The sequence below is a fragment of the Balaenoptera borealis genome (genome assembly GCF_965194805.1).
Source record: "Balaenoptera borealis genome assembly, chromosome: 2".
Classification (NCBI taxonomy): Eukaryota; Metazoa; Chordata; class Mammalia; order Artiodactyla; family Balaenopteridae; genus Balaenoptera; species Balaenoptera borealis.
This window is the reverse complement of record NC_138867.1, coordinates 131,606,741-131,629,401: the sequence shown is the minus strand read 5'-3', so window position 1 is coordinate 131,629,401 and position 22,661 is coordinate 131,606,741. Positions and strand designations below refer to the sequence as shown.

Below are 22,661 nucleotides of genomic sequence, written 5' to 3'. Positions count from 1 at the left end.
CAATCCTCAGTTGTACCACTGAGACCCTGTTCAAGTGTTGCATGTAAAGGTTTATGTGCTGGGCCCACTGGTGCATGAGTTAATGGCTGGAATAATTTAGTTGACTGGATTAACCTCCTTATCCTTCAATGCCTGATCTAGTTCTTTAGGCAAGGAATTGGCCATATTTCAGGACATAACTTGTACCATCTCCCATTTCACTGCTTCCTCCTAAGGATTTCTCTGCTGATGGTGACACCTTAAGTTAAGGCTCATTTTTACTTAACTCAGCTGAGGTGGCTTCACAGGCCACCAAGAAGCAGTAAAGGGATGAAGGAGAGGGGTTCAAAGGAGCTGTGTTGATAGTAGGCAGCAAGGGGTGATAGTGATGGGAAGGCAAATGGTACATCAAAACCAGTCCTTTCCTCGTGGCCTCTTGCTCTGATCCTTTTACTATTCTGGACTTTCTGATGCCTGTTCTACCCCACTGTTGAGTTTAGACAGTGGACAGGGCAGACATTTTTATTTTTATTGCCTTTGTTATTAGTTTGTTTTTGAAAGAGCTAAACTTTGGCTATTTGGTGACTCTAGTGTGATAAGAAGCATGTTGCTCCCTCCCTGGAAAACACTTTTTGACTCACAGGAACTCCATTTACTACAACCATTACCTTTTATTTATGTTTGTCAGTCGCTGGGCAGCTAACTAGACTGTGGCATATGGATCCCCAAAGGCAAAAGAGAAAGACTCCAAATGCTGTTTGCTGCCTGAAAAGGAGTTCATATTTATGATTTCGCTTACCCCATATTGTGAGTTTAAATGTGGTAATTTTCAAGCTGGGAAAACAGTTTCCATTAACAGATCCTGGAAATGTACTCTTTAGTCTTGCAGATACCTTTGTGGGCCAACTCCTTCCCTTTTCACATGCTCGCTCTCAAAAACAAAACAAAACAAAACAAAACAAAACAATCCAAAAATCCAAAAAACCAAAGAAACCAAATGGACTCTAGGTTTGACAATACACAAAGTACTTTGACTGGACCCAAGACTTTTTTCAGTGTAGGGTTGTACAGCCACTACTTAGGTTTTGTGACCCTTCCTTCTCTCTCTCTTCTACCTCTCCATTTTAAGGGAATATAGGTAGAAAGACTCAAAGTGGAGGTGGGTGTCGGTACAGGGACAAAGGAAACTGGGCATAGGAGGGGAAGGTGCAGGGAACAAGTGAAAGAGAGAATAAAGATTGGTGTTACCATGTCCTTAATTCTCATTTTTGCTGTGAGCTGGGTTTCCTCAAATAGACTGTTGGATCCCTGGAACACAGATAATGGTTCCTGTGTTTTTAGGCCTCTCTCCTGACAACATTTAGTACAAGCGCTCCATGCAGTGTAAGAGATTGGAAAGAAATACTTTATTTCCCTCCAAGTGAATGAATGAATGGACAAAAATTAAATGCAATATCATCTTACGTGTTTCTAACTCAGCTGTCTGGCAAACTTACCTATCTGGAACATAATGGAAAAGGACCAGAAAGTGTGCAAAGAAAATGCACAGGGTCATGGGGTGATCATTGTAGTTGTTTTATTGAGGGCTTATTATGGGCCAGGCATTGTATTAAGTGCTTTACATGCCTTATTTCATTGAATCCTATTTGGTTGTCATACTATTGCACTTTCCATTCCATAGACAAATACATAACTCGCCTATGGTTCTAACCCAGCTCTGTGTGACTCAAGTCCACGCACATAACCAGCTTTCCAAAGCTGGAGTACTGTATGCACTGACAAGCCCCCTCCAGTGCTCGCTCAGGCCCCACACTCGCCCAGTCATTTCTAAAACTTTTATTTTGCCCACAGCAGTGACACCCAAGGATCTCTATTCTCTAAGGCCACAGCAGAGCAAAGGCAGCAAATGAGGAAAACCTCCTCATAGGCCGTTTCATAAGATGCTAATTTACAACTGTACTCTTTTTTCCTTTCCTTTTTTTCCTTCCTCCCTCCCTCCCTCCCTTCCTTCCTTCCTTCCAACAAAAATGATGGTCCTAGAATAATGATCACTTGGGTTCTGGTTCTGGTTCTGGCAAACTGTCCTATAATATGTGTTTTCCAGAAGATCCACCATATTGTAAACCAATGCCGTTGATAACTGATAATGATAGAATCCTCAAGAAAAGGTTATGCTCAACATGTTCAAAATAGAAGTTAAAGAGGTATAAATCTGATTGTAAAATAGTCCCTTCTAAAAATATTACAGGAAAATAAAAGCCAAGAACTGAATAAGAACCGAGATATGTACAAAATCCAGGGTCCTGGATAGCAGAGGCCATGCTCCAGACTAGCAGTAGTTTCCAGACATCTAGATTTCATGGATGAGGAAAACAATATAGTGCAGGTGGAAGAACTAACACAGATGTGTGTTAAATGTTAACTTTGCTGAATAAACATGTTTAAAGAGAGCAGCCAGCATCTAGCATCACCTCCCTCTCATTGAACTGATGACACTCGAAGAGTCAAAGAAACAGGAAGGACGACGTTTCAGAATAAATTTAGACACATTGTCCTTATTTTCTTCTGTAATTTGAATTAAAAAAACAGAACTGCAAGGATCTTAGCAAGGCATTTATAAAGGGCTCAAATATTGACGTTAGTTATGACATTTACTTGTTTGAGTAACCAGATCTCTAGCTGAACTTTTCTTATGCCAAATCCTGTGCTTGGAATCGAGAAAAACAAACAAACAAACAAACAAAGAAACATAAAGCAAACACACAAACAGAATCGGGTATGGTCCTAATTCGGCAGAGCAAGAGTCATCTGAAAATTCCCAGATTTAGACAGATGTTCAGTATAAGGGTGATGATGGTCCTGGGTCGTCAGGGAACGCAGCTAGGCCTGTAATCACGGACATGGTGATGTGCATGACATTCACTCCCCAAGAGGACCAGTGAGCGGAAGACACCCTCAACTTCCTGAGCCCTGATCCTCAGCCACAGGAGCTGATGGGCCCAGGGGAGCCTTTGAATCAATGAATTATCTTTGGAAGTCTTGGGGAGAGAGAAGTTGGAATTCTGGAAATATATTCTTTAGGATGACTTTGTACTCATTAAGGTTCAATGTATTCAACTTTGCCACTGTGAAGAAGTATATTATCATATACTTGCAGGGATATTAAAGTTTGGAAAAAGCGAAAACAGCCAGGGGAGATATTTCAGATGATTTTAACTGGCCTCAACTTATGAAAAGCTAAAGATTGAATTCGGGCCTTCAATCCTAAAGCAATTGTCCACACTTCCACTCTTTCCTTCAAAACCTTGAATTCAAGCATCTTAGCAGTGTTGTATAAAACAACCCTTGGAGTTGATGCCCAGCCTGCACTGATATGCTTGGCTTCTCCTCCTCCAAAGGGAGCTTCAGTTGTTTTGTTTTGTTTTGTTTTTTTGACTGCGCCGTGCGGCACGCAGGATCTTAGTTCCCCAACCAGAGATTGAACCTGCGACCCCTGCAGTGGAAGCCGGAATTCTTAATTCTCCTTAATTCTTTCTTAATATCTGCTTGCCCTACAATGCTTCTCATGTTTTCCTTGAACACCTGATTTCTCCTTGACCTTTCCTTTAAAATTCCCTGGCACCTAGCAATCAATTCATTGCTCTGCCCACCATTGTTTCATGTGTATTATTAGCCTTAACCTTTCACTTGATTATAAAGCCTTTGGAGTAAAGAGTCGATGTCTTTGGGTCAGCTCCCCAAATATTTATGAGGGCCAATTAAGTGTTAAGTACTGTGCTAGGTACTTAGTAGGAATGAAGTTATAAACCTCATCTTTCAAGGAATGTACAGTCTAGTGTGGGAGGCAGAAAAGCTTCTCAATAGTCCATGGAAGGCTAAATCTGATTTTACAACAAGGGGTATGGAAGTACCAGAAAAGAGAGAGAGGTTAGTTCTGATAGTGGGTAGAAGTGAGAAAACCTTCAGGGAGTCCTCTGTGCCAAGGGAAAAGGGATATCAGAAGCCCTGAGATAGGCATTACAGGGCCTGGGGAGTGTGGTCATGATGAGGGGAATTTCTGGGAGATGAGGTTACAACTGCTGAGTCCCAGCTGTGAACATCCTTGAATTCTATACTAAGAAGTCAATGTTTTACCTGTGGGCCAGGGAGATATGGAAGGTGTTTAAGCAGGGAGAAGCCTCAGACCAGCAGCCCTTCTATACTAAGCACTCAGTACTAAGTCAATAGGCATCAATTAATTACCCAATGTAATGACTCATGTTAAGAGAAACAGACAACATCAAAAGTTGTAACCCTGGATCCAGGGATAATGGAGATGATAGGTCACTGCAAAGTAAACAGGGCTCACTTGGAAACTTGGGATTGGTTGTCAGTGGAGGAGGAATTAGATTTATTCTCTGAGATGCTGGAGGGCAGTATTAGATCAGGGAGACAAAGCCACAGGGACACAGATTGCTGCTCAGTAGGGTGGCAAACTTTGGAGCTGTTAGAGCTCTCTGGGAATTGTTATTTGAAAAGTATCAATTAGGTAAGACATTGTTAGTAGGACGACTCCTTGTCAGGAAAAACATGGAGGGAATTCATGAACGAGAGGCAAAGTTGGGATTCAATCAGTGGGTCCCAGAAGGCTGGTCCAAAGAGCCACGCCAATTTGTGATGAAGTGTTTACTTATCAATGGGAAATTGAGGAAAGAGAGGGTTGCATAATCAATTTTCAGAGAGCCGAAGTTTTCCATCGAAATGACAATCCTTTGTGTGCAATTGATGATTTGCTTTCTTCTTTTTTAGTGTTAACACATTTCTTCTCTTACTAAATGATGTTGAGGAGAGACGGTAATTTTTTGTTTCTTTTCGTATCTTTCCTTGGTGAGATAAAAAACTGTCAAGTGTCCCACGCCACCCCCATTTCCTTTTTGGGCATTGATGGTCTGTGATCTCTCTAGCCTGGGAACCACTGGGCTTCTAGGAGAAGAGGCTTCAAAGGGCTCTGCATCTGCCCTCAAGAAGGGGGAGTGTAGCTACTGATGAGTGAGATTTGAAGACATTTAGGGGGAGCCATGAAGAGTGGGAATTTCTGTGAACTGGATAAAGGTCAATATACAAGCGAGTATGGTCATTCTAACTCTTCCTTCCACGGGGCTGGGGGCTTCCAAGGCCCAGGGTGCTCTCTCTGTGCAGAAGGCCCAGCCACTTCCTTTCTCCCGTACACTTCTCCCTTCGTATGGCCACGGCCTGCGGAGGAGGAGGAGAATAGCGCTTCTGCTGAGGGTTTTGGGGAGAAACCTTCTCTGGTTGTTTCTGTTCCTTTGTTGAGATCAAACCAGGTTCATTTTGCTGGGAGTGAGAGGCCAGAGCTTTGGCAAGAACCGAAGCTTGCTTGACCTGCCATGCTTGGGGCAGGTGGGGACGGGTGGTTGAGTCTAGGATAGGACTGGGTGTTTGGAGACCTGGGTCTGGACGGCACTCTCTTAATCGTCTCCCTTTTGGACAGTGGTCTCTAAGACCCCTTCTGTCCATAGTCCAGTGTGTGACATCGTCAGTGTGGACCATCTAAGGCAAACACCATCACTGGGCAAAAAGCGAAGGGTCCGTAGGACTCTTCTGGTCCAGTAGCTTGGGGTGGTGGGTGAAGTGGGAGAGGTTAACCAATGACCTTCCAAGTGGAAGGAAATAAAGAGTTAATGGGGTTATATCAGGAGCCTCCATTAAAATGCAGACATCCTCAGGTCTCCTTAAGGGTCAAAGTTGCCTTCACAGCTGGCCATTCCAGGTAGTTTCCCCTCTTGAGTGTACCCAAGGGACAGACAGTTCTGGGATCTTAGGAGCAGGAATGTTGGTGAGGCAGTGAGTCAGTCAGAACACAGAGGTTTTGTCTTTGGTTTCTAACTCTACAAAACAACACGAAGGAATTGGTTTAAAAGAAAAAAAAAAAAAGCAAAAACACATATAGCACACTCTCTTCTCTCTCCACTTGGGGTTGGAGGAAAGAGGCTGAAGGCCTGATTTGAGTCCCTCACTCATCTCTGATCGAGTTATACGACAAGTCCTGTAACTATACCTAGTCCCTGTTGGCCTGGGGCTTTCCTGGTTTTAGCACTGAAAGTCCCACATCTTGGGAACCTGCTCAGTGCTGGGCAAACCAGGACAGCTGGTCACCCTAACAACTGTACCTCAGTTTTCCACTTGTAAAATGGGAATAATTCTCTTGCCCCAGCTGCCTGTATTGTGAGAATCAAATGAGGTGACAGATGTGAAAGTGCTTTGACATTAATTCTAGACAAGTTCAAGTGGCTGGACTGGATGTGCCGTGAAAGCCATACCCCTGTGGGTGGGTACATGTTCTGCACAGCACACTTTGCCGCTGCGGAACGTATTCATCTTTCAAGCTGCTAATGTATGTTGTTCTCTGCAATGCTTCCTGCAATGGCCCAGGCAGAATGGATCTAGCCTTCCTTTCTTTCCTGCTGTACTTGCCATCCAAATACAGCGGACTCATGACTTCATTATCCATCATTTACTCCTCCAGCTAGACTGAGATCTCTTTAATGGTAGGGGCCCTGCTCCCAGCAAGATAGCTAACACAGTAGTTGTTCGATAAATGTTTGCTGAATGAACGAGTGGTTTTAAATTTCTAAGATATATGTTGTACCGCATGTTTCTTGAACCTCCAGAAACTGCACACTCGTTTTATATGTGTGATACGTGTTTCTGGCCCTGTAACTTTCTTTAGGGTCCTGTGGCTAGGATTACCTGATGCAGCACAGAGATCCAGATGGGGACCTGAGGTTTGGCCCCTCTACCCAGGGGTTCTACAGACAGAAAGCATTTCGAAGGCACGTTTGATCCCCAGGCCACCCCATAATGTGAGACGCAGGTATCACCAGTTCGTGGCAGCTCACAGTACACCACATCTGGTCTCGTAACGTAGGACCATCTGCCAGCAGCAGGCATGTGGCTCTGTGTCAGACACCTCGGAGATGCTTGCCAAAAGATAACGGAGGGAATGAATGAAAGTCTTCCCACCATTAACAGAGGGAGTGGAAACACCATTCAGGATGAGAGCCAGCCCACTGGCCTCATCTTGGCCACCTCTGGTTCAATGAAAAGAAGAAAAGCTGGGCTCGTTCTAAGGACTGGCCAGCGGAAGACAGATGTCAATGTGAAAAGAATGCTGGGCAGACCAGCAGGACTATTATTTACTTGTGGACTTTAAAATACACAAGGTCATAATGTAGGAGAATGATCTCCTCCCGTTATAGAGAATGGCTCCCGGGGAAGAAAGGCACGCTCTGATCTCCCATGTCCCCACCCCGGGCCTGAACCTGTCTCCAGCTCTCTCTCTCTCTCTCTCCTCCTCCTCCTCCCCCTTTCCACTTCCACCTCCAGCCCCTCATCTCTTCCTTTAGTAGCTCTATGCCTAAGTATCTTGTATAATGGGATTCCATGAGACATTTTCTATGAGAAAATGATCCCCCTGCGGAAAAACAGTGATAACACAGATGGAAAAAGAATGCATGAATTACCATCTCTTTCACTCTTGTACTGTATGCTTGCTGTGTCTTTTACCTGAAATACCTTTCTCCCCATCTTGCTCGTAGATATTCTCCCCACTGGTTCAAGGCCCTGTTCAGGGACTGCTGCTTCATGCTAGAGGCCTTGCTGGAACTTCCACCCTGGGGAAGGGCAAGGTATTAACCCCTACCTGCATGGTTTTCCCACGTTGCCTTACCTATTGATTGTTCAGTCAATGGATCTATGTCCATCTATCTGTCTGTTTTTATGGTACTTCCTCTCTTCTTTGGATTAGTGTTAGTTGTTACTGGGTTGTATCTCCTTTCTTTCCTTCTCCCTTAACTGTGACAGCACTCAAAAATTTCAGTAGTTCACACAAAATCACAATTACTAGTTTCTTTTGAAAAATGAGAAGATCTGGCAATATTCCCATATGGCAATATTAGACCAGAACTGAGTGGAGGCCGTCCCCTCTAGATAGGCATATATTCTTTTGTTCACTAAGTCCCCACCATGTCCTAGGATACCCCAGAGACCATCACTTCTCCATCTATAGTGTAGCTTAGTGGATAAGAGCACAGGCTCTGAAGCTGGACTGCCTAGGTTCAAATTCTGGTTCTGCCATCTGCTAGCTGTATGACCTTTGATAATTTACTTAACGTCTCTGTGCCACTGACTGATTATCTGTAAAATGAGGTTCTTAATAATACCTACGTCATTGGGTTTTTGTGAGGGGATTACATGAATTAGGGAATGCATATGCGGATTTAGACGGTCTTGCCATATATAGCAAGTGCTCAATAAATATTAACTGTAATTATTATTTACCCTAAACTGTGGTTTTGTTTCCTCATGCCTCTATTGAAAATGAAGAAACCACATACGGGTTTACCCCTGGTCCATTTCATTCATTTTCTTTTCCTGGCCCCCGGGGGCACGTAAGCTGCAGTCCCTGCGTTAGATTTTGGGATCTAATCTTGGGAGTGCCAATGTCATGATTTATGCCTCTTTACTTTCCTTAAAAGTACTTACTTTAGTGCTTTGAGGATACTATTCGGAGGATGTTGGTAGAGTTCAGCTGCATGATCATGGTTATATACTTTCACGCTGCTCCTAGGATAATCACTGGTAACAGCGAAAGGCACTATTAAGTCCCTTTAAGAGTTGGTTGATTTAATTTGTGTTATATGGTCTATGCAACAGGACTAGTATTTCTTGGTTCTCTGAAGTAGGCAGAGCAAACACATCAACTGACTTGATAACCTCATAAAGTCACAGTATACATGGAAGTTGGCTGGGTAGAAGTCAGTCCATGTGATATGCAATCAATAGGAGTTTCCTACAAGCTAAATTTTTTCTTAGGTTCTGTGGGACAGTTGGCCCTTGCTTTACTGAACTGTACCTTGAATTATAGGTGGGGAGAAATAAAAAGCAGTAAGAGGAAAGAGACTGGAGTGGGGAAAAGTAGTGTTTAGGGGACTCAAGGAGACTGGCTTGACTAGTACTATGATTTTTTTTTTTTTTAACATTTTTATTGGAGTATAATTGCTTTGCAATGGTGTGTTAGTTTCTGCTTTATAACAAAGTGAATCAGTTATACATATACATATGTCCCCACATCTCTTCCCTCTTGCGTCTCCCTCCCTCTTACCCTCCCTATCCCACCTCTCTAGGTGGTCACAAAGCACCGAGCTGATCTCCCTGTGCTATGCGGCTGCTTCCCACTAGCTATCTATTTTACGTTTGGTAGTGTATATATGTCCATGCCACTCTCTCACTTTGTCACAGCTTACCCTTCCCCGTCCCCGTATCCCCAAGTCCATTCTCTAGTAGGTCTGCGTCTTTATTCCCATCTTGCCCCTAGGTTCTTCATGACCATTTTTTTTTTTTTAGATTCCATATATATGTGTTAGCATACAGTATTTGTTTTTCTCTTTCTGACTTACTTCACTCTGTACGACAGACTCTAGGTCCATCCACCTCACTACACATAACTCAATTTCGTTTCTTTTTATGGCTGAGTAATATTCCATTGTATATATGTGCCACATCTTCTTTATCCATTCATCTGTTGATTGACACTTAGGTTGCTTCCATGTCCTGGCTATTGTAAATAGAGCTGCAATGAACATTTTGGTACATGACTCTTTTTGAATTATGGTTTTCTCAGGGTATATGCCCAGTAGTGGGATTGCTGGGTCGTATGGTAGGGAGGCAAGAATATGCAGTGGAGAAAAGACAGCCTCTTCAATAAGTGGTGCTGGGAAAACTGGACAGCTACATGTAAAAGAGTGAAATTAGAACACTCCCTAACACCATACACAAAAATAAACTCAAAATGTATTAGAGACCTAAATGTAAGGCCAGACACTATCAAACTCTTAGAGGAAAACATAGGCAAAACACTGTATGACACAAATCACAGCAAGATCCTTTTAGACCCACCTACTAGAGAAATGGAAATAAAAACAAAAATAAACAAATGGGACCTAATGAAACTTAAAAGCTTTTGCACAGCAAAGGAAACCATAAACAAGACGAAAAGACAACCCTCAGAATGGGAGAAAATATTTGCAAATGAAGCAACTGACAAAGCATTAATCTCCAAAATTTACAAGCAGCTCATGCAGCTCAATATCAAAAAAACAAACAACCCAATCCAAAAATGGGCAGAATACCTAAATAGACATTTCTCCAAAGAAGATGTACAGATTGCCAACAAACACATGAGAGAATGCTCAACATCATTAATCATTAGAGAAATGCAAGTCAAAACTACAATGAGGTATCATCTCACACCAGTCAGAATGGACATCATCAAAAATCTACAAACAGTAAATGCTGGAGAGGGTGTGGAGAAAAGGGAACCCTCTTGCACTGTTGGTGGGAATGTAAATTGATACAGCCACTATGGAGAACAGTATGGAGGTTCCTTAAAAAACTAAAAATAGTACTATGATTTTTTTTTTTTTTAATGTTCTTCCAGAGGAATAAATTTCATTCCCATGGGAATAGGGAATATGATGAAGAGGTCATTATGCTCTTCTTCTGCTAGATGTCTGTGCTGAGGAGGGATGAATAATATATGTAAATTTCCCTGCCTGACTTTCTTTTGTTTGAAAACTGCTGGCTTACTACCTCCATCTAGTTGGGAGGAAGTGGCTCTTTTGGTTAGGGATTCACCTGGGCCTTTGTCCCTTACTCTCCGTAGGGAGAGGCTGATTAGATATGGTGATCCAGCCATGATCCCAGCCCACAGGGCCACTCATAAAACATTCCTGAAACAGATGGCCCCGAATTTCTGTGCAAGTGCTCAACTCAGGACTACCCCTACCATTTCTTTCTACTTCCAGACAAATGGATGGAAGCAATGTGGCTATTAGCCGAACGTTTGTGGTACCGAGTGTAAAGGGAATAAAGCTATACATTTGAACATTTCTGTTCCCTGGTATCCTGCAATTTCTGCCCCACTGTAATGAAAAGAAGCCAAGAGAGGTCTGGCCCAGAGAAGGCACTCACCACTTATTTGGATGGATCCCCAAACTAATAGAATAGATGGGGAGTGGCGAGGGGAAGCAGCAAGGTGAGGGGGAAGTTGACTAGCAAAGGGGATTAACATCCAAGAACTCCAGATGCACCATGAGCTCTTCGTAAGTGATTTTATTTATTCTCAAAAGACAATCCTGCGGAGCCTGTTTTAGGATCCCCATTTGGAAGATGAGAAAACTAAGCCTCAGAGAGATTAAATAATGACAGTTAACACTTCTTAGTCACTTTAGTATGTGCCAGGCACTGTGCTAAGCCCTTCATATGACCCCATTTAACAACCCCCGGAGTTTATGTTAGTGCTACCTTCAGTTGTTATATTTGGGAAAGTCAAGGCTTCGGGAGGTGAAGTGTCTGAGCGACTTTTGTCATTAACTGGCAGCCCGTGATTCATACTCAGCCCTAACTTCAGGGCCCCAATGATCAGTCGATGGTCCACACTGCTTATTGCTACTTTCCCAAGATCACACGGGTTGTAAATATGGGAGACAAGGTTTGAACAGGGTCTGATCCACACAAAGCACATTGTTTTCCACACCCACAAGCCCTGAGTGACAGAGCTGGGACAGGTATCCAGACCTTCCCTGTCCTGGTCTGCCTTTGTGTAACAGCAGCTGCCTTCTTAGAAAAGGCAAAAAGGCTGGGCAAGTCTGAAAAAAAGTTGCTGAGGGGAGAGAGGCAGGGGGAGGGTGGGAGGTTGAGAGAGAGAGAAAAGAGGTGCTATTTTTGACAGCATCAGCCTCTTAAAAGAAAGCAACATACAATTTGTGTATCAGCGGGAGAACGCAGTGCTTGGGCAGGCAAATCACAGCCCGCGCTGGGCTGCTGTTCTCGCTGCGGTCAAGGCCATTCGTTTCCTGTGGGGTTCATCTCCCCACATCCATCCTTGTCACCTTGCTCTCTCCACATTCCTTCTCTCTCTCCTTAATGTGTTGCTCTGCTGTTTACGAGCTTCTCCACCAGGCATGGTAAAAACGGAGCCCTAACAGGAATAAGCGCGCGTTTGTCTTTGGGACGCCGCCAGGATCCTCCAAAATAAATCTTGCACCGTGGAGCTCCAGCCTAGCCCAGTGCTTCAGGAACGAGTGCTTTGGCTGTGGAGTGCAAATGGACCTGGTGTCTCATTTCCCCTGATGCTTTCAGGATGCCACCTTACAAGTTGACAGAGGCAGTTTATGCCTCTGTTAGCGCGGAGGTGGAGGTGTGGAAGAAAGGAGGGTTTGGGAATCAGGGTTTGTAGTTAAGCCCTGTCCCACAAGTCACTTTGAGAACCTGGGCAAAACATCACCTCTCTGAATCTTAGCCTCCTCACCTGTGAAGGAAAATGATAATGCCTAAATCAAAAGATGAGAGAAGGATGACTGCTTGGACATTGCTAGGGTGCTGAATGCATTCGTTTCGTATGTATTGATTTCATACCTCGCAGTAGGTACACAGTAGGTATGAAATGAGTGCACAACTCCTCCCCCTCCTCCCCCGCCTGGACACTTATGGTAAAGTCAGTCTAAAGTGGTCTGCGTTTCACTGTTGAACTCCATCAAAAGCTCTGCAGAGTTTCTGGAAGCATAAAACGCTTTAGGGGTGTTTTTGTTTCAGTCTGTCATGGGCAGGTAGGGAAGCCTAACAAGCAGTGAGTGTGCCCCTTTCTGCTGTTAGGCAGAGGGTAATGACGTCAGCCTGTGATGTGACCCTGCCCCTTGCACTGTGTGCCTCCCACATGCAAAGAGTGCAGAAGGGAGGAAGGATTCCCTAGGGATTCAGGCAGTGTAGGCAGCGGGCCACCTCCCTTCGTGGAGCCTCGCTTTTCTTATTTGTATATGGATTGGCTGGGACTAAGTTGCGTGTAGGTGTCGGGGGGAGGATAAATGATCTTCTTCCTCCAAATAATCATCCCTTCCTGATAGTTTCCCTCCTTACGTCCATGCTTGCCTCACGTGGTTGGGAAGATCCCGACCTGGGATCAGGTGGGCTGGGTTGAAAATCCAGCTCTCCAGTTTCCACACCAGGTCACCCTGGGCAAGTTCCATAACCTCTCTCTGCCTCAGTTTCCTGAATTGTACAATTAAGGTGAAAGCAATATTACCTTCCCAGGGTCGTTGTTAGGATTACATAAGCTAGTGCGCATCACATACTTCAGAGGAGTGCCTGGGATGAGTCAGTGCTTGAGAAATGTTAACAATAGGTCTTGGCATCACCACTAAAAGGCTAAATCACGCCCCCATCCCCCGCCTGGGCGAGTGCGCTGGGCTGCTGCGCCAGTCTCCTAGCAGGCTTTCTTGGTACTCTCTCTGAGCCATCCCACGTGTCCTGACCCGAGAAGCTTCTGTATTGATGCAGCCGTCCTCTGGCAAACCTCCAGTCTCTTTTCAAACACACACATACACACAGGCACACACACACACTTTCTGCTTGCCTCTTTGTCCCTCCCTTCTTTTTTTCTCTCTCCCTTTTTATCCACTGATTCCCTCCCTCTCTTTCTTTCTCTCCAGCTCTTCTGAGGATACAGGCGAATCCAGCCTCTCTGCTTGGAGACCTTTGTCTCTGATCAGGCCCGACCTGGGTCACAGAGTTCAGGGGGTTACCATGACAACAAGCATCCCTGGCTACCCATCAGGAGGCAAGGACCAATTGAAAGGGACTGTCATTTCCCTGGGACATACTGCATTTATTCTCAGCAGTGGGCCCTGCACCAGTACCATACTATGGGAAGAGGGTGGGAGGGAGGGAGAGAAAGAAATATCAGGTTTTTTTTTTTTTTTAGTGTGTTCTCTGTGGGGGAGGATCACAAGTTGTTCTCAGAGAGACATTTTATTTCTAATGCAGCCAGTGTAGGGGGCTGAGGGTGGGGCTCATGTGTATTTCTGATGAACACAGTTGGTTTCACAAAGAAGAAAAAAATAAGTTATTTGGCTCAAAAGTGGCTTTCTGGTAGGTCTAATGGGAGGAGGATGGGGTGGAGAATTAACATTAATGAGTACCCTCTGTGACAAGCACTTTATGTTATTTCATCAAAACTCAGAGCAACTGCAGTGAATTGTTATTACTCCAATTTTACAGAAGAGAAAACAGAGGCTCATAAAGTTATAGTGACTCAGGAAGCTAAGTCAAACTGCTGGTAAAGTAATGGCCCTTGACCTTGAATTGAGGCGGTTTGACTCCAAGGATCGCGGTTTTGACACTCTTCAATGCAGTTTCCCCGGCATTCTCCCATTATATTAATCTTCCTTTTCTTTCCAAGCCACTGCTTCCTCAGAAAACATGTACATCTCCTTTCCCTGACCTCTAACCTTGCCTCCCAAAGTGGACTGCTGTCCACCTCTAACAGAACCACCTAGGGGACTTGTGGAAATTGCACATTTCTGGACCCTACCTGGACCTGCAGGATGAGGCATCTCAGGAATCAAGAGTCTAGAAAGGGGCATTTTAAACCAGCTTCCCTAGCAGATTTTAATGCATACTAAAACTGGGATATTGTTCTTTTATGGCAATAGATTCAACACCACCAAGACGTCACTTGCTTATTTGTTTCCCAGTTACATTCTGGGTCAGGGTGATTCCCTAAAAGTAGAAAACTCTTCTCAACGGCCTTGAAGGTACAATCATGTCACATGGTCCCAGTATGGAGGTGGGCAGCTAGGAGACCCTCAATCCCTGGAAGTGAGACCACTCCCCATAAAACCTTGTGACATTTCTTCCTAAGTCATGGCCTTAACCTCTCTCCTCTTTTTTAGCTAGATGCCAATACAGACGAGTGGTTCTTAGGAGATATTTTCCAGCCTAGGGTTGTGTGAAGGGAGAAAGATATATTCAGTAGGAATGCGATTGAAACTAAACTGTTGATGAGCAATCTTGAGCTTATGTCCAATTAAAAAATAAAATAGATATAGACAAGATACAGTGCAGTAGGAGGAAGGTAAAGGTAATTGGCAGCCGCTATCATTCTTGCGTGTGTGCCAGGAATTCTGTATCCCTCCCATAGGTGCCTTTCTCAATCTTCTAGGTGCCCCAGAGGTGAAGTTGAGGTGGGGACACATCTGCCCATTTTCTGTCCTTGCCTGAATCACTTCGTACCTGAGTGGTTCTGAAGCAGGAGCACAGAAGTCCCAGGAAGCTCCCATGACAGAGTTCTTTCCCAAACTACCAAGTCTTAAAGTAAAGCCTATGACTGATGACAAACATAGAGCCACTTCTTCCATCTGTCCCCATCTCATTATGATCTGTAACCACATTCATTATCGCCTACCAAAATGACCACAATGGCTTTCTAAATGACCTCCCTGCCTGTAAGCCTCCTCTCTTTGGTACTTGTCGCAAACCACTGCCAGGATCATCTTCGGGAGTCTGTCTGACCGTGGTCCCTCCATCAATGGCCTTCAGTGACTTCTACTGACATCAGATAAAAAATACAGAGACTTTTGAAATCCTTTGCACTGTGCCCACAGCCAGTCGCCCTTGCTTATTAACGCATTCTCTAGTTAAGGTGGATTCTTGTTGTTCCTGAAAGCAGGCCCTATGTTTTCCCACCGCTGTGTTTGTTGTTATTCTGTCCCCTCCATCTGGAGTTCCCTCTCCTTACGTCTCATCTATCACAATTTCTTCAGGGCCTAACTTGGATGTTACCTTGGCCTCGAAACTTTTGGAAATCCTCCCATTCAGATGTGGACTGTCCTCTTGAGTGTTCCCGGCTCTCTTAGGGCATTGAGCAGAATAACAGGTATCTGTGTAATACTGCTCATGAGCTGTGCTTGACTGTGCATCATTTAGGGGCTGGGATCGCTTCTCTCTCACCACCGTTCCCCGAAGTGCAGCGCGCAGTTCTTTGTGTGGAGAAGATACATGTTTGGAAAGGAATCTGTGAAGCTGCGTGGAAATCCCAGGGAGTGGGTCTTAGACCCTCACCCGCTAAGCTGTAGGAGAAGGCTACACTGTGCTCCTCCCATCACCTTGGCTCACACGTCTGGCATGGATAAGACACGTGACAGAACACAAACACGTCATGATCACTGGGACCAGAGAAGACGCCGCGGAACCACAGTCACAGTTAAAGACCAGACTTTGACCAATGTCCCGATTAGGGTATAACTCTTAGCAAATCCATTAAACTCCTGATAGATGGTTTGTGAAGGAGAGTCATTAGTGGAGATTTTAACTCAGGCCCACCTGGTGTGGATTCCTTCTTGAATGGGTAAAACAAGGGTCATGCTCCCTTAGTTAGGAAATTTGAATACATCGTCTCTAACTGAAGGGAGTCTTTCTCATAATAAAGAAAAGAGACTTCAGTTCAGACCAGCAGATACATTGAGTTGGCAACAGAAGGGCCAATAGATCACAGTTAGTGGATTTACCTATTACCTTTCCCTAGTGACCGGCATTGGCTGCGTAGGTCTTTATCCACAACCTCAGGGCTTCGGAAACAAAATTCAGCCCCTCACCCAATCCCAAGCATGCAGTGACGGCCAACAAACAGCATCTGTTTCAAAGAAACACCACCTGTCCAAATGGAAAATCAAGCACTGAACCACCTCGCTTCCTGAGTATTTGTTTCCAGAGCAGAAGAGACAAACACGCCATTCTGTCACTGCCACAGCCTTTTAATGCTCTGTAGGGACAAGCCTGACCTCTGCCAAGTAGACTTGGCAAGTTTTAGAGGAACATTTGGGCCTTAGATATCGGCTGTCTGACCTTCTGGGGCAAAGCTGGGTGATCTGCCTTGGAGGAACCTGGACCTTTTTCCAGGCAGGCTGGAAGGGAGCGAATGCCCCGCGGGTGTGGTCAGGTCTGGCTTTATGGAGAGTGGTGCAGGGGACTGCCAGGGTGGTCCTTTCTGGCTGTGGACACTGGCGCTAAGTCTGGAGCACATCTACCTGTGAGGGCAGCCAAAGCCCCCCTTTTCACAGGGCAGAAGAGACGTTTGCAAAGTCTATAGTGTAAAACACTCCTAAAGAGTCTGCAGCTTTGTGAATGACTAGACAGTCTTTGAAAAGGTATTTTCTACGATTCTAAATAATTTGAAGACAACATTGATTTCCTCTGCCATATCCTCTTTAAGCACATTTAAGCCCCTTTTCAATGGGGAACAGAGGTATCACGTCCTACCCCTTTACCCTTCTCCTCATTTTCCACCTCTGTCATGCAGAATGGTTTGCTGGGATCAGATCAGTGAGTCTAAGATTGTTGCATCAGGCACATGTGTCTGTGGCATTTGGCTTGCCGTGACTCTTTGGTGTTTGACCATGACTTGGGGAGTTGGCATCATTTGGGGGCATGTGAGACAGAGACCTGAAGGAAGCCGGGCTGGACTGTGGGTGTGCATGTGTGGTTACTCATATTTTCTGTAACCGTTTTGCAAGGATATGTTTCATGGGACCTCTACACTGCTGGTTGCTAGAATGACTCCTTTTATTGCAGAGATGAGAAGTAGGTGAAGAGGGACTTTCCCAGGCCAGAAACCCAAGGCTCTCTTAGGATGAGCGTTGCTCTTCTGTTTTCGGGTCAGGGAGCCCCATGGCTATCATAAAGGTTGCCAATGGAGAGAAAGGAGCCCTGGGAGAGAGCTGGGGGCATGTGGGCTCCATTTAGGTATTCTTGACTTGCACATCAACCATCAGTGATCTTATCTGGAAGATGTTCCTGTTCATGTCTCTTTCCCTTTCTGTGTCTTTCTCAAAATCAATGAATGGCTTGTTATTTCTCACAGAGATGTAAGCAATAGAATTAGGTGTTTATTTATTATAGAGTTGAACTATTTTCAATATTTACACCAGAAAGAATCTTTGGGCATGCAAAACCTATAAAGGCAGTGTTACTGCTCAAAGACGTGGTGCCTTAAAGAAGAAGGGCATTAAAGTGAGCATTCACTATCACCTTTTGCCTTCAGAGTGGTGAGTGGATGCTCTGGGCTCCAAAAGTCTGCATTTTTAATTTTTGAGTTGACGGTGATTGTTCGCCCAGTTAAATAGGTGCTGGGAACCTGGCATAAGTTCGGTGTCCTGCCTTTAACAGTGTTGTCAGTCATAATGCCCAGCCCAGTGTGAGAGTGAGTACATCCACGGGCTCTGGAGTCAGACTGCCTGGGCTTGAAATCTGGCTCCTTTATTAGCTGTGTCCACCTGGTCAAGTAACTTAATTTTGTGCCTCCGTTTCCTCATCTGTAAAATGGGGATAATGGTACTTCATAGGGAAATTAAGAGGATAATATGAGACACTGCACATAGCACAGCGTGTGGCATGTGGTAGGCAGTCACTCAGTGGTAGCTTTTATTGTAGTGGGAAGTCATTTGAGTCCCAGATGACCGGAGATTTATGTTCACATTACTGAGTTTGTCACCATGTTCCAGGCACCCATGGATAGGGTAGGGTGGTAGAAGTAATGTATTGAGTGGGCAAATCGTGTCACCTTCTGTACCATTTTTTTTTTTTTTTCAACTTTGCATCCAACTATTTAGATCAAATGATGTCCCTGACTCATAAAGCCTTCAGTAAATTGTAATTCTGCAGCATCATTGGTGTTCCTGGACCTATAAGAACTCATTCTCTACTTTGGGCCTTTCTAGGGTGATGTTCTATAAGTACCGAAAAGTTTCTTTTCTTGCCAAGCACTATTCTCTGAATCCCCTTTGAACTTTGCCTAAACTTGTACAAAGAGTTTTTTAAGTTCTTCCAGACAAAGATGCATGATTAATAAATACCGGGCCATTTGGTTTCCCTTTATTAGGTCACATATAATTATTTTTACACTCCTACAGATATTGTTATTTCCTGATATTTGGGCAATTGCTTACAATTCTTCAATGTATTTTCATTGCTCTTCAAATAAGGACAAAAATCCTTTACAAAATCTGTCTGCATTTCATTATTCTCCAATTGTAGCTTAACTTTTTCTCCTCTTTATTATTACCTGTGCTCCAGGAGTACTTATCTTCTTTTAGTTTATCAACTGTACCATGATTTCTTGCCTTAGAGTCTCTGCACATTCTGTTCCCTCTGCCTGGACTGTTCTCTTCCTCTCCCCTCGCTATACTTAGTTAACTCCTGTTAATATGTCATATTTCATCTTGGAAAAAAAGCATCCTTGGAAAAGTCTTCTCAGCCACATCCCACCTATCCTGCACACCAGTTGGACCTTGTTATCTCTGGGTGTATTTGAGATCTTCTCTGTGTCTTTATTGTTCTGCAGTTTCAGTTGAATCAGCTGCTGATTTTCATCTGTTTGTCCTGCTTGGGACTCATAATTTTTGAATCTGAGTATTTATGTTATCCATAAATTTTGGAAAATTCCCTTCAAATATTACCTCTACTTCATCCTCTCTTGTCTCCATATGGAACTTAAAGAAGATGCACCTGGCATTTTCTCTCTCTCATGTCTCTTAGCCTCTTTGGTATATTTTCTATCTTTTTATCCCTCTGTGTGATATTCTAGGGAATCTTCTCCTATTTTTTTCCAGTGTACTCATTTTCTCTTCAGCTCTGTCTGATTTGCTGTTTAACTCTTCCATTGAGATTTTATATTAATGACTACATTTTTTTTTCACTTCTGTAAGTCCTAATTGATACTTTTCCAAATACGTCTTGTCTTTTATGATAGTGTCTTTTTCTTTTAAAAGTATTTTTGATTACTTTTATGTTTTATACTTCTGATTCTTGCTCATGTATGTTGTCACATAATTTATAACTTTCCCTTGCTTAGGGCAGACGCAGAATAATTAGTTTATGCTTTTTACTATGGTTTTGGTTTCCTTTTCTCTTTGTGACCTAGAGATTTCTTAACTTGCATTTAAAAGGCTATTTGTTATATCTTTCTCCAGCATATCTAGGTGTTTAATAGTGGGAGTTTTGTTCTGCCAAATTGCTGGAAGTAGGTGTCCTCTAGGTCCCCTTTTATAGACTATCATAATTGTCATGAACCATTAAACAATAATCATCTGTTTAATGCCTTTCTTCCCTGCAAGAATGTAGTTCCATGGGACAGGGACTATGTATTCCAAATTGTAGCTCCAGCTCCTAGCCTAGTGCCTAGAATGTTGTAGGGATCAATATTATTGGAATAAATGAATGAAGTGGTGGCAGAGGTGGCTCTGGATGTCATGTCAAGATGGGTTAGGAGCCTCTCTCCATCTTTTTACAACCTTTTAAAACACTCTCCCCTTTCCTTGGATGCTACCCTTCCCTAAAGTGATTTAATCACTCTGTAATTGACACAATGTCTTACAGGTGACGTCACCCTGTATTGCTTTCATTTACCTTCTATATAGATTATCCCATTTGAACTTAAAACCACTTTGGACCTAGGAAAGGATGAGATGGTTATCCTCTGTTTATAGATGAGGATACTGAAGGTCGGGAGATATGTCTCACCTTTTGTAAGACAGTCAGTAGTAAATCCCAGAGTTAAATATAGGTGTTTTGACTTTAATTTTACAGGACTCTGCCTTAGCTGTTTGGAATGTATACCAGAGCTTCTTTATGTGAAAATAAAGTCCACTTTGCTTCTTTACTTAAATACCTGTTTCTTGCTAAAGATATCAGCATCTAGGAAAGAATGGGTGCTACCACTCGTTTGGTGCTGTTTCGATTTCCACAGCTAGAATCTCAGGACTCAAACGACTTGATTTTTCATTTGGACCATGTACTTGCTTCTTTGGAGACAAACATTACAAACCACCTTCTGTCAAAGAATCCAGGTTGCTGGAGAGCCCTGTTCGTGGCCTAGTTGGATGTGGAGGTGTCTGGTAAAGGATGGTGTGTTACAGATTACACAACAGAAACACAAGGTTCATCAATGTTTACCACTTGGAGGGGTAAGGCGAGGCGTGGGAAGGGAACACATGGGCAGCGACAGTCAGAGCAAGCTGAGGCCCCCGGGTCAATTTCCAACCTCAGGGCTGAAGGTCTTGGGTGGCTGGAATCTCCCAGGCCCACAGGTGTCTAAGAAGAGACCTCTTGACAGCTCCCACTGTGGCCCTGGAGCCATGTGGCAGGCACAGCAGCTTCCTTTCTGAGGTAGGGAGGGGAGAGGGAGTACCAAGGAAGCAGATCTTGGCTACTTACCTTAGGGCGGACCCCTTGGGCGTCGCAATGCCATAGCCTTTGGAATCCAAGTTACCTCCCACTTTCATGGTGTCACAGGGTTTCCGCTGCTCAATATATTCATTCATGGTGGACTCTAGAAGGTAGGCGTATTTGCCTTTGGATTTCCTTACTCGGATCATCCCCTCCTCTGTGGTCCGCACGAACACGGATGGTTCTGCTGACTTCATGTACGTCCACATCTTCTCAAACACGGCGATTTTAGACCTCTGGCAGGGGACAGGAACGAAGCTGGAATTAAGCGCTGGCTGTGCGTGGCACGGAGGTCGGCCCACATGCAATAATGAAGAGCCAAGTGTGGCTTGATCACACATTCATGAGCGAGATTAGCTCAGGAAGAAACAAATTATCAGTGATTGCAAAATAAGAAGCTCTAATTAGTACCAGTAGGCTTCAAAGTACAAATATCTTGCAAATACAGAATGAATAGGAGAACTCAGAATCTTTTAATTACTGCTGAATAGTTACCGTCCTCTGAAATATGGGGAGAGTTAAGAAACTGGGGCTCTGTCTGACTTTTCAAGACATCAGAGGACCTATCTGTTGTTCAGTAAGGTCATATTCACAAAGCCCTGAAGAAGCGGAGAGCTGACGATAGGTGGAGTCTGATTTCATCGTTAAAGGACAACACGAAAGAATTTCTAGTAGATCATAGGTGCCAAGTTCCAGTCATCCCGTATTGCAAGACTGGCCCTCAGAATGCAAATTGTTGTCTGATAAAGTTAATAACTTGGGACTTAATACTGTCTTCTGCTTACATTTCAAAAGCCTCTACATCCAGCCAAGCTGCTTTCCTCATTTCCTCCTGAACTCATTTTGGGCCTTCCTTCCTTCGTGACTTTGCCTCCTTTGTTCACTCCCCTGGATATGTTGGTTCCCTCCAGCCACATCCTACTCATCATCTCACAGATCAGAACAAATCCTGTGTATTCTGAGACTGTCTCGGTTCCAAGGACAGTAGCTCTCAGACTCTAGTGGGCACCAGAATCATGTATGGAGACTGTAAATATGCAGACCCCCTGGCTCTAAACCTAGAGATTCTGATTCAGCAGGTGTTGGGTGGAGCCTAGAATAAATCTTTTTCACAAGCTCCCTAGGTGATTCATCTGTATGGTCCGTGTGGCCCTCACTTTAGAAGGAGTATTGTGAGGATTGATGTTCCTCTAGGACACATTGTCCAGGCACCCACTGGATGTCCAGGCTAGACTTTTAGGATTGAGAACCATTCATACTTGGACTTAGGTCTCAAGTTTGTGAACACTACCTGAGGGTAGGGGACGTCTTCCCTTCTGTGGGTCCTGCACAGAGTCTAACCTTGCATCTGTCTAGTAGGTTCTTAGTTAGGGCCCATGGTCTAGGACCTCAAATCCACCCTCTCACATGTGATGCTCTTCCTAAAAAGCATCCTTTCCCCAACAGGTAGATGTATTTTAGGGCTACTGGTATCTGGCTTTTGAAAATGCTTTGTAAATGGACAAGTGTTAAACACATGTAAGGGACTATTTTTTTAAAGATAGTTACTACTAGAGTTAGGCCAC

At 44.0% G+C, this 22,661-nt stretch overlaps 1 protein-coding gene, 2 long non-coding RNA genes and 1 pseudogene across 7 annotated transcripts in view; 1 reads left to right on the top strand and 3 right to left on the bottom strand.

Annotated features, from left to right (window-relative positions):
• LOC309622898 overlaps positions 1–22,661 on the bottom strand; it is an 843,724-nt gene that overhangs the window by 144,449 nt on the left and 676,614 nt on the right. The window lies entirely within an intron of this gene.
• Positions 1–22,661, bottom strand: part of GRIA1 (glutamate ionotropic receptor AMPA type subunit 1) — a 315,761-nt gene that overhangs the window by 28,762 nt on the left and 264,338 nt on the right. For all 4 annotated transcript variants that reach the window (XR_014241162.1, XM_082379063.1, XM_082379062.1 and 1 more), the window contains exon 13: positions 21,085–21,332. Coding sequence is in view for 3 of the 4 variants with exons in the window: in XM_082379063.1 (XP_082235189.1) it covers positions 21,085–21,332 (248 nt within the window). In the remaining variant the exon portion in view is untranslated. The remainder of the gene's footprint in view (positions 1–21,084; positions 21,333–22,661) is intronic.
• Positions 1–22,661, top strand: part of LOC309622902 — a 480,082-nt gene that overhangs the window by 251,764 nt on the left and 205,657 nt on the right. The gene's annotated exons all lie outside the window — the stretch shown is intronic.
• Positions 1–22,661, bottom strand: part of LOC309622864 (N6-Methyl-AMP deaminase pseudogene) — a 472,574-nt pseudogene that overhangs the window by 303,437 nt on the left and 146,476 nt on the right. The gene's annotated exons all lie outside the window — the stretch shown is intronic.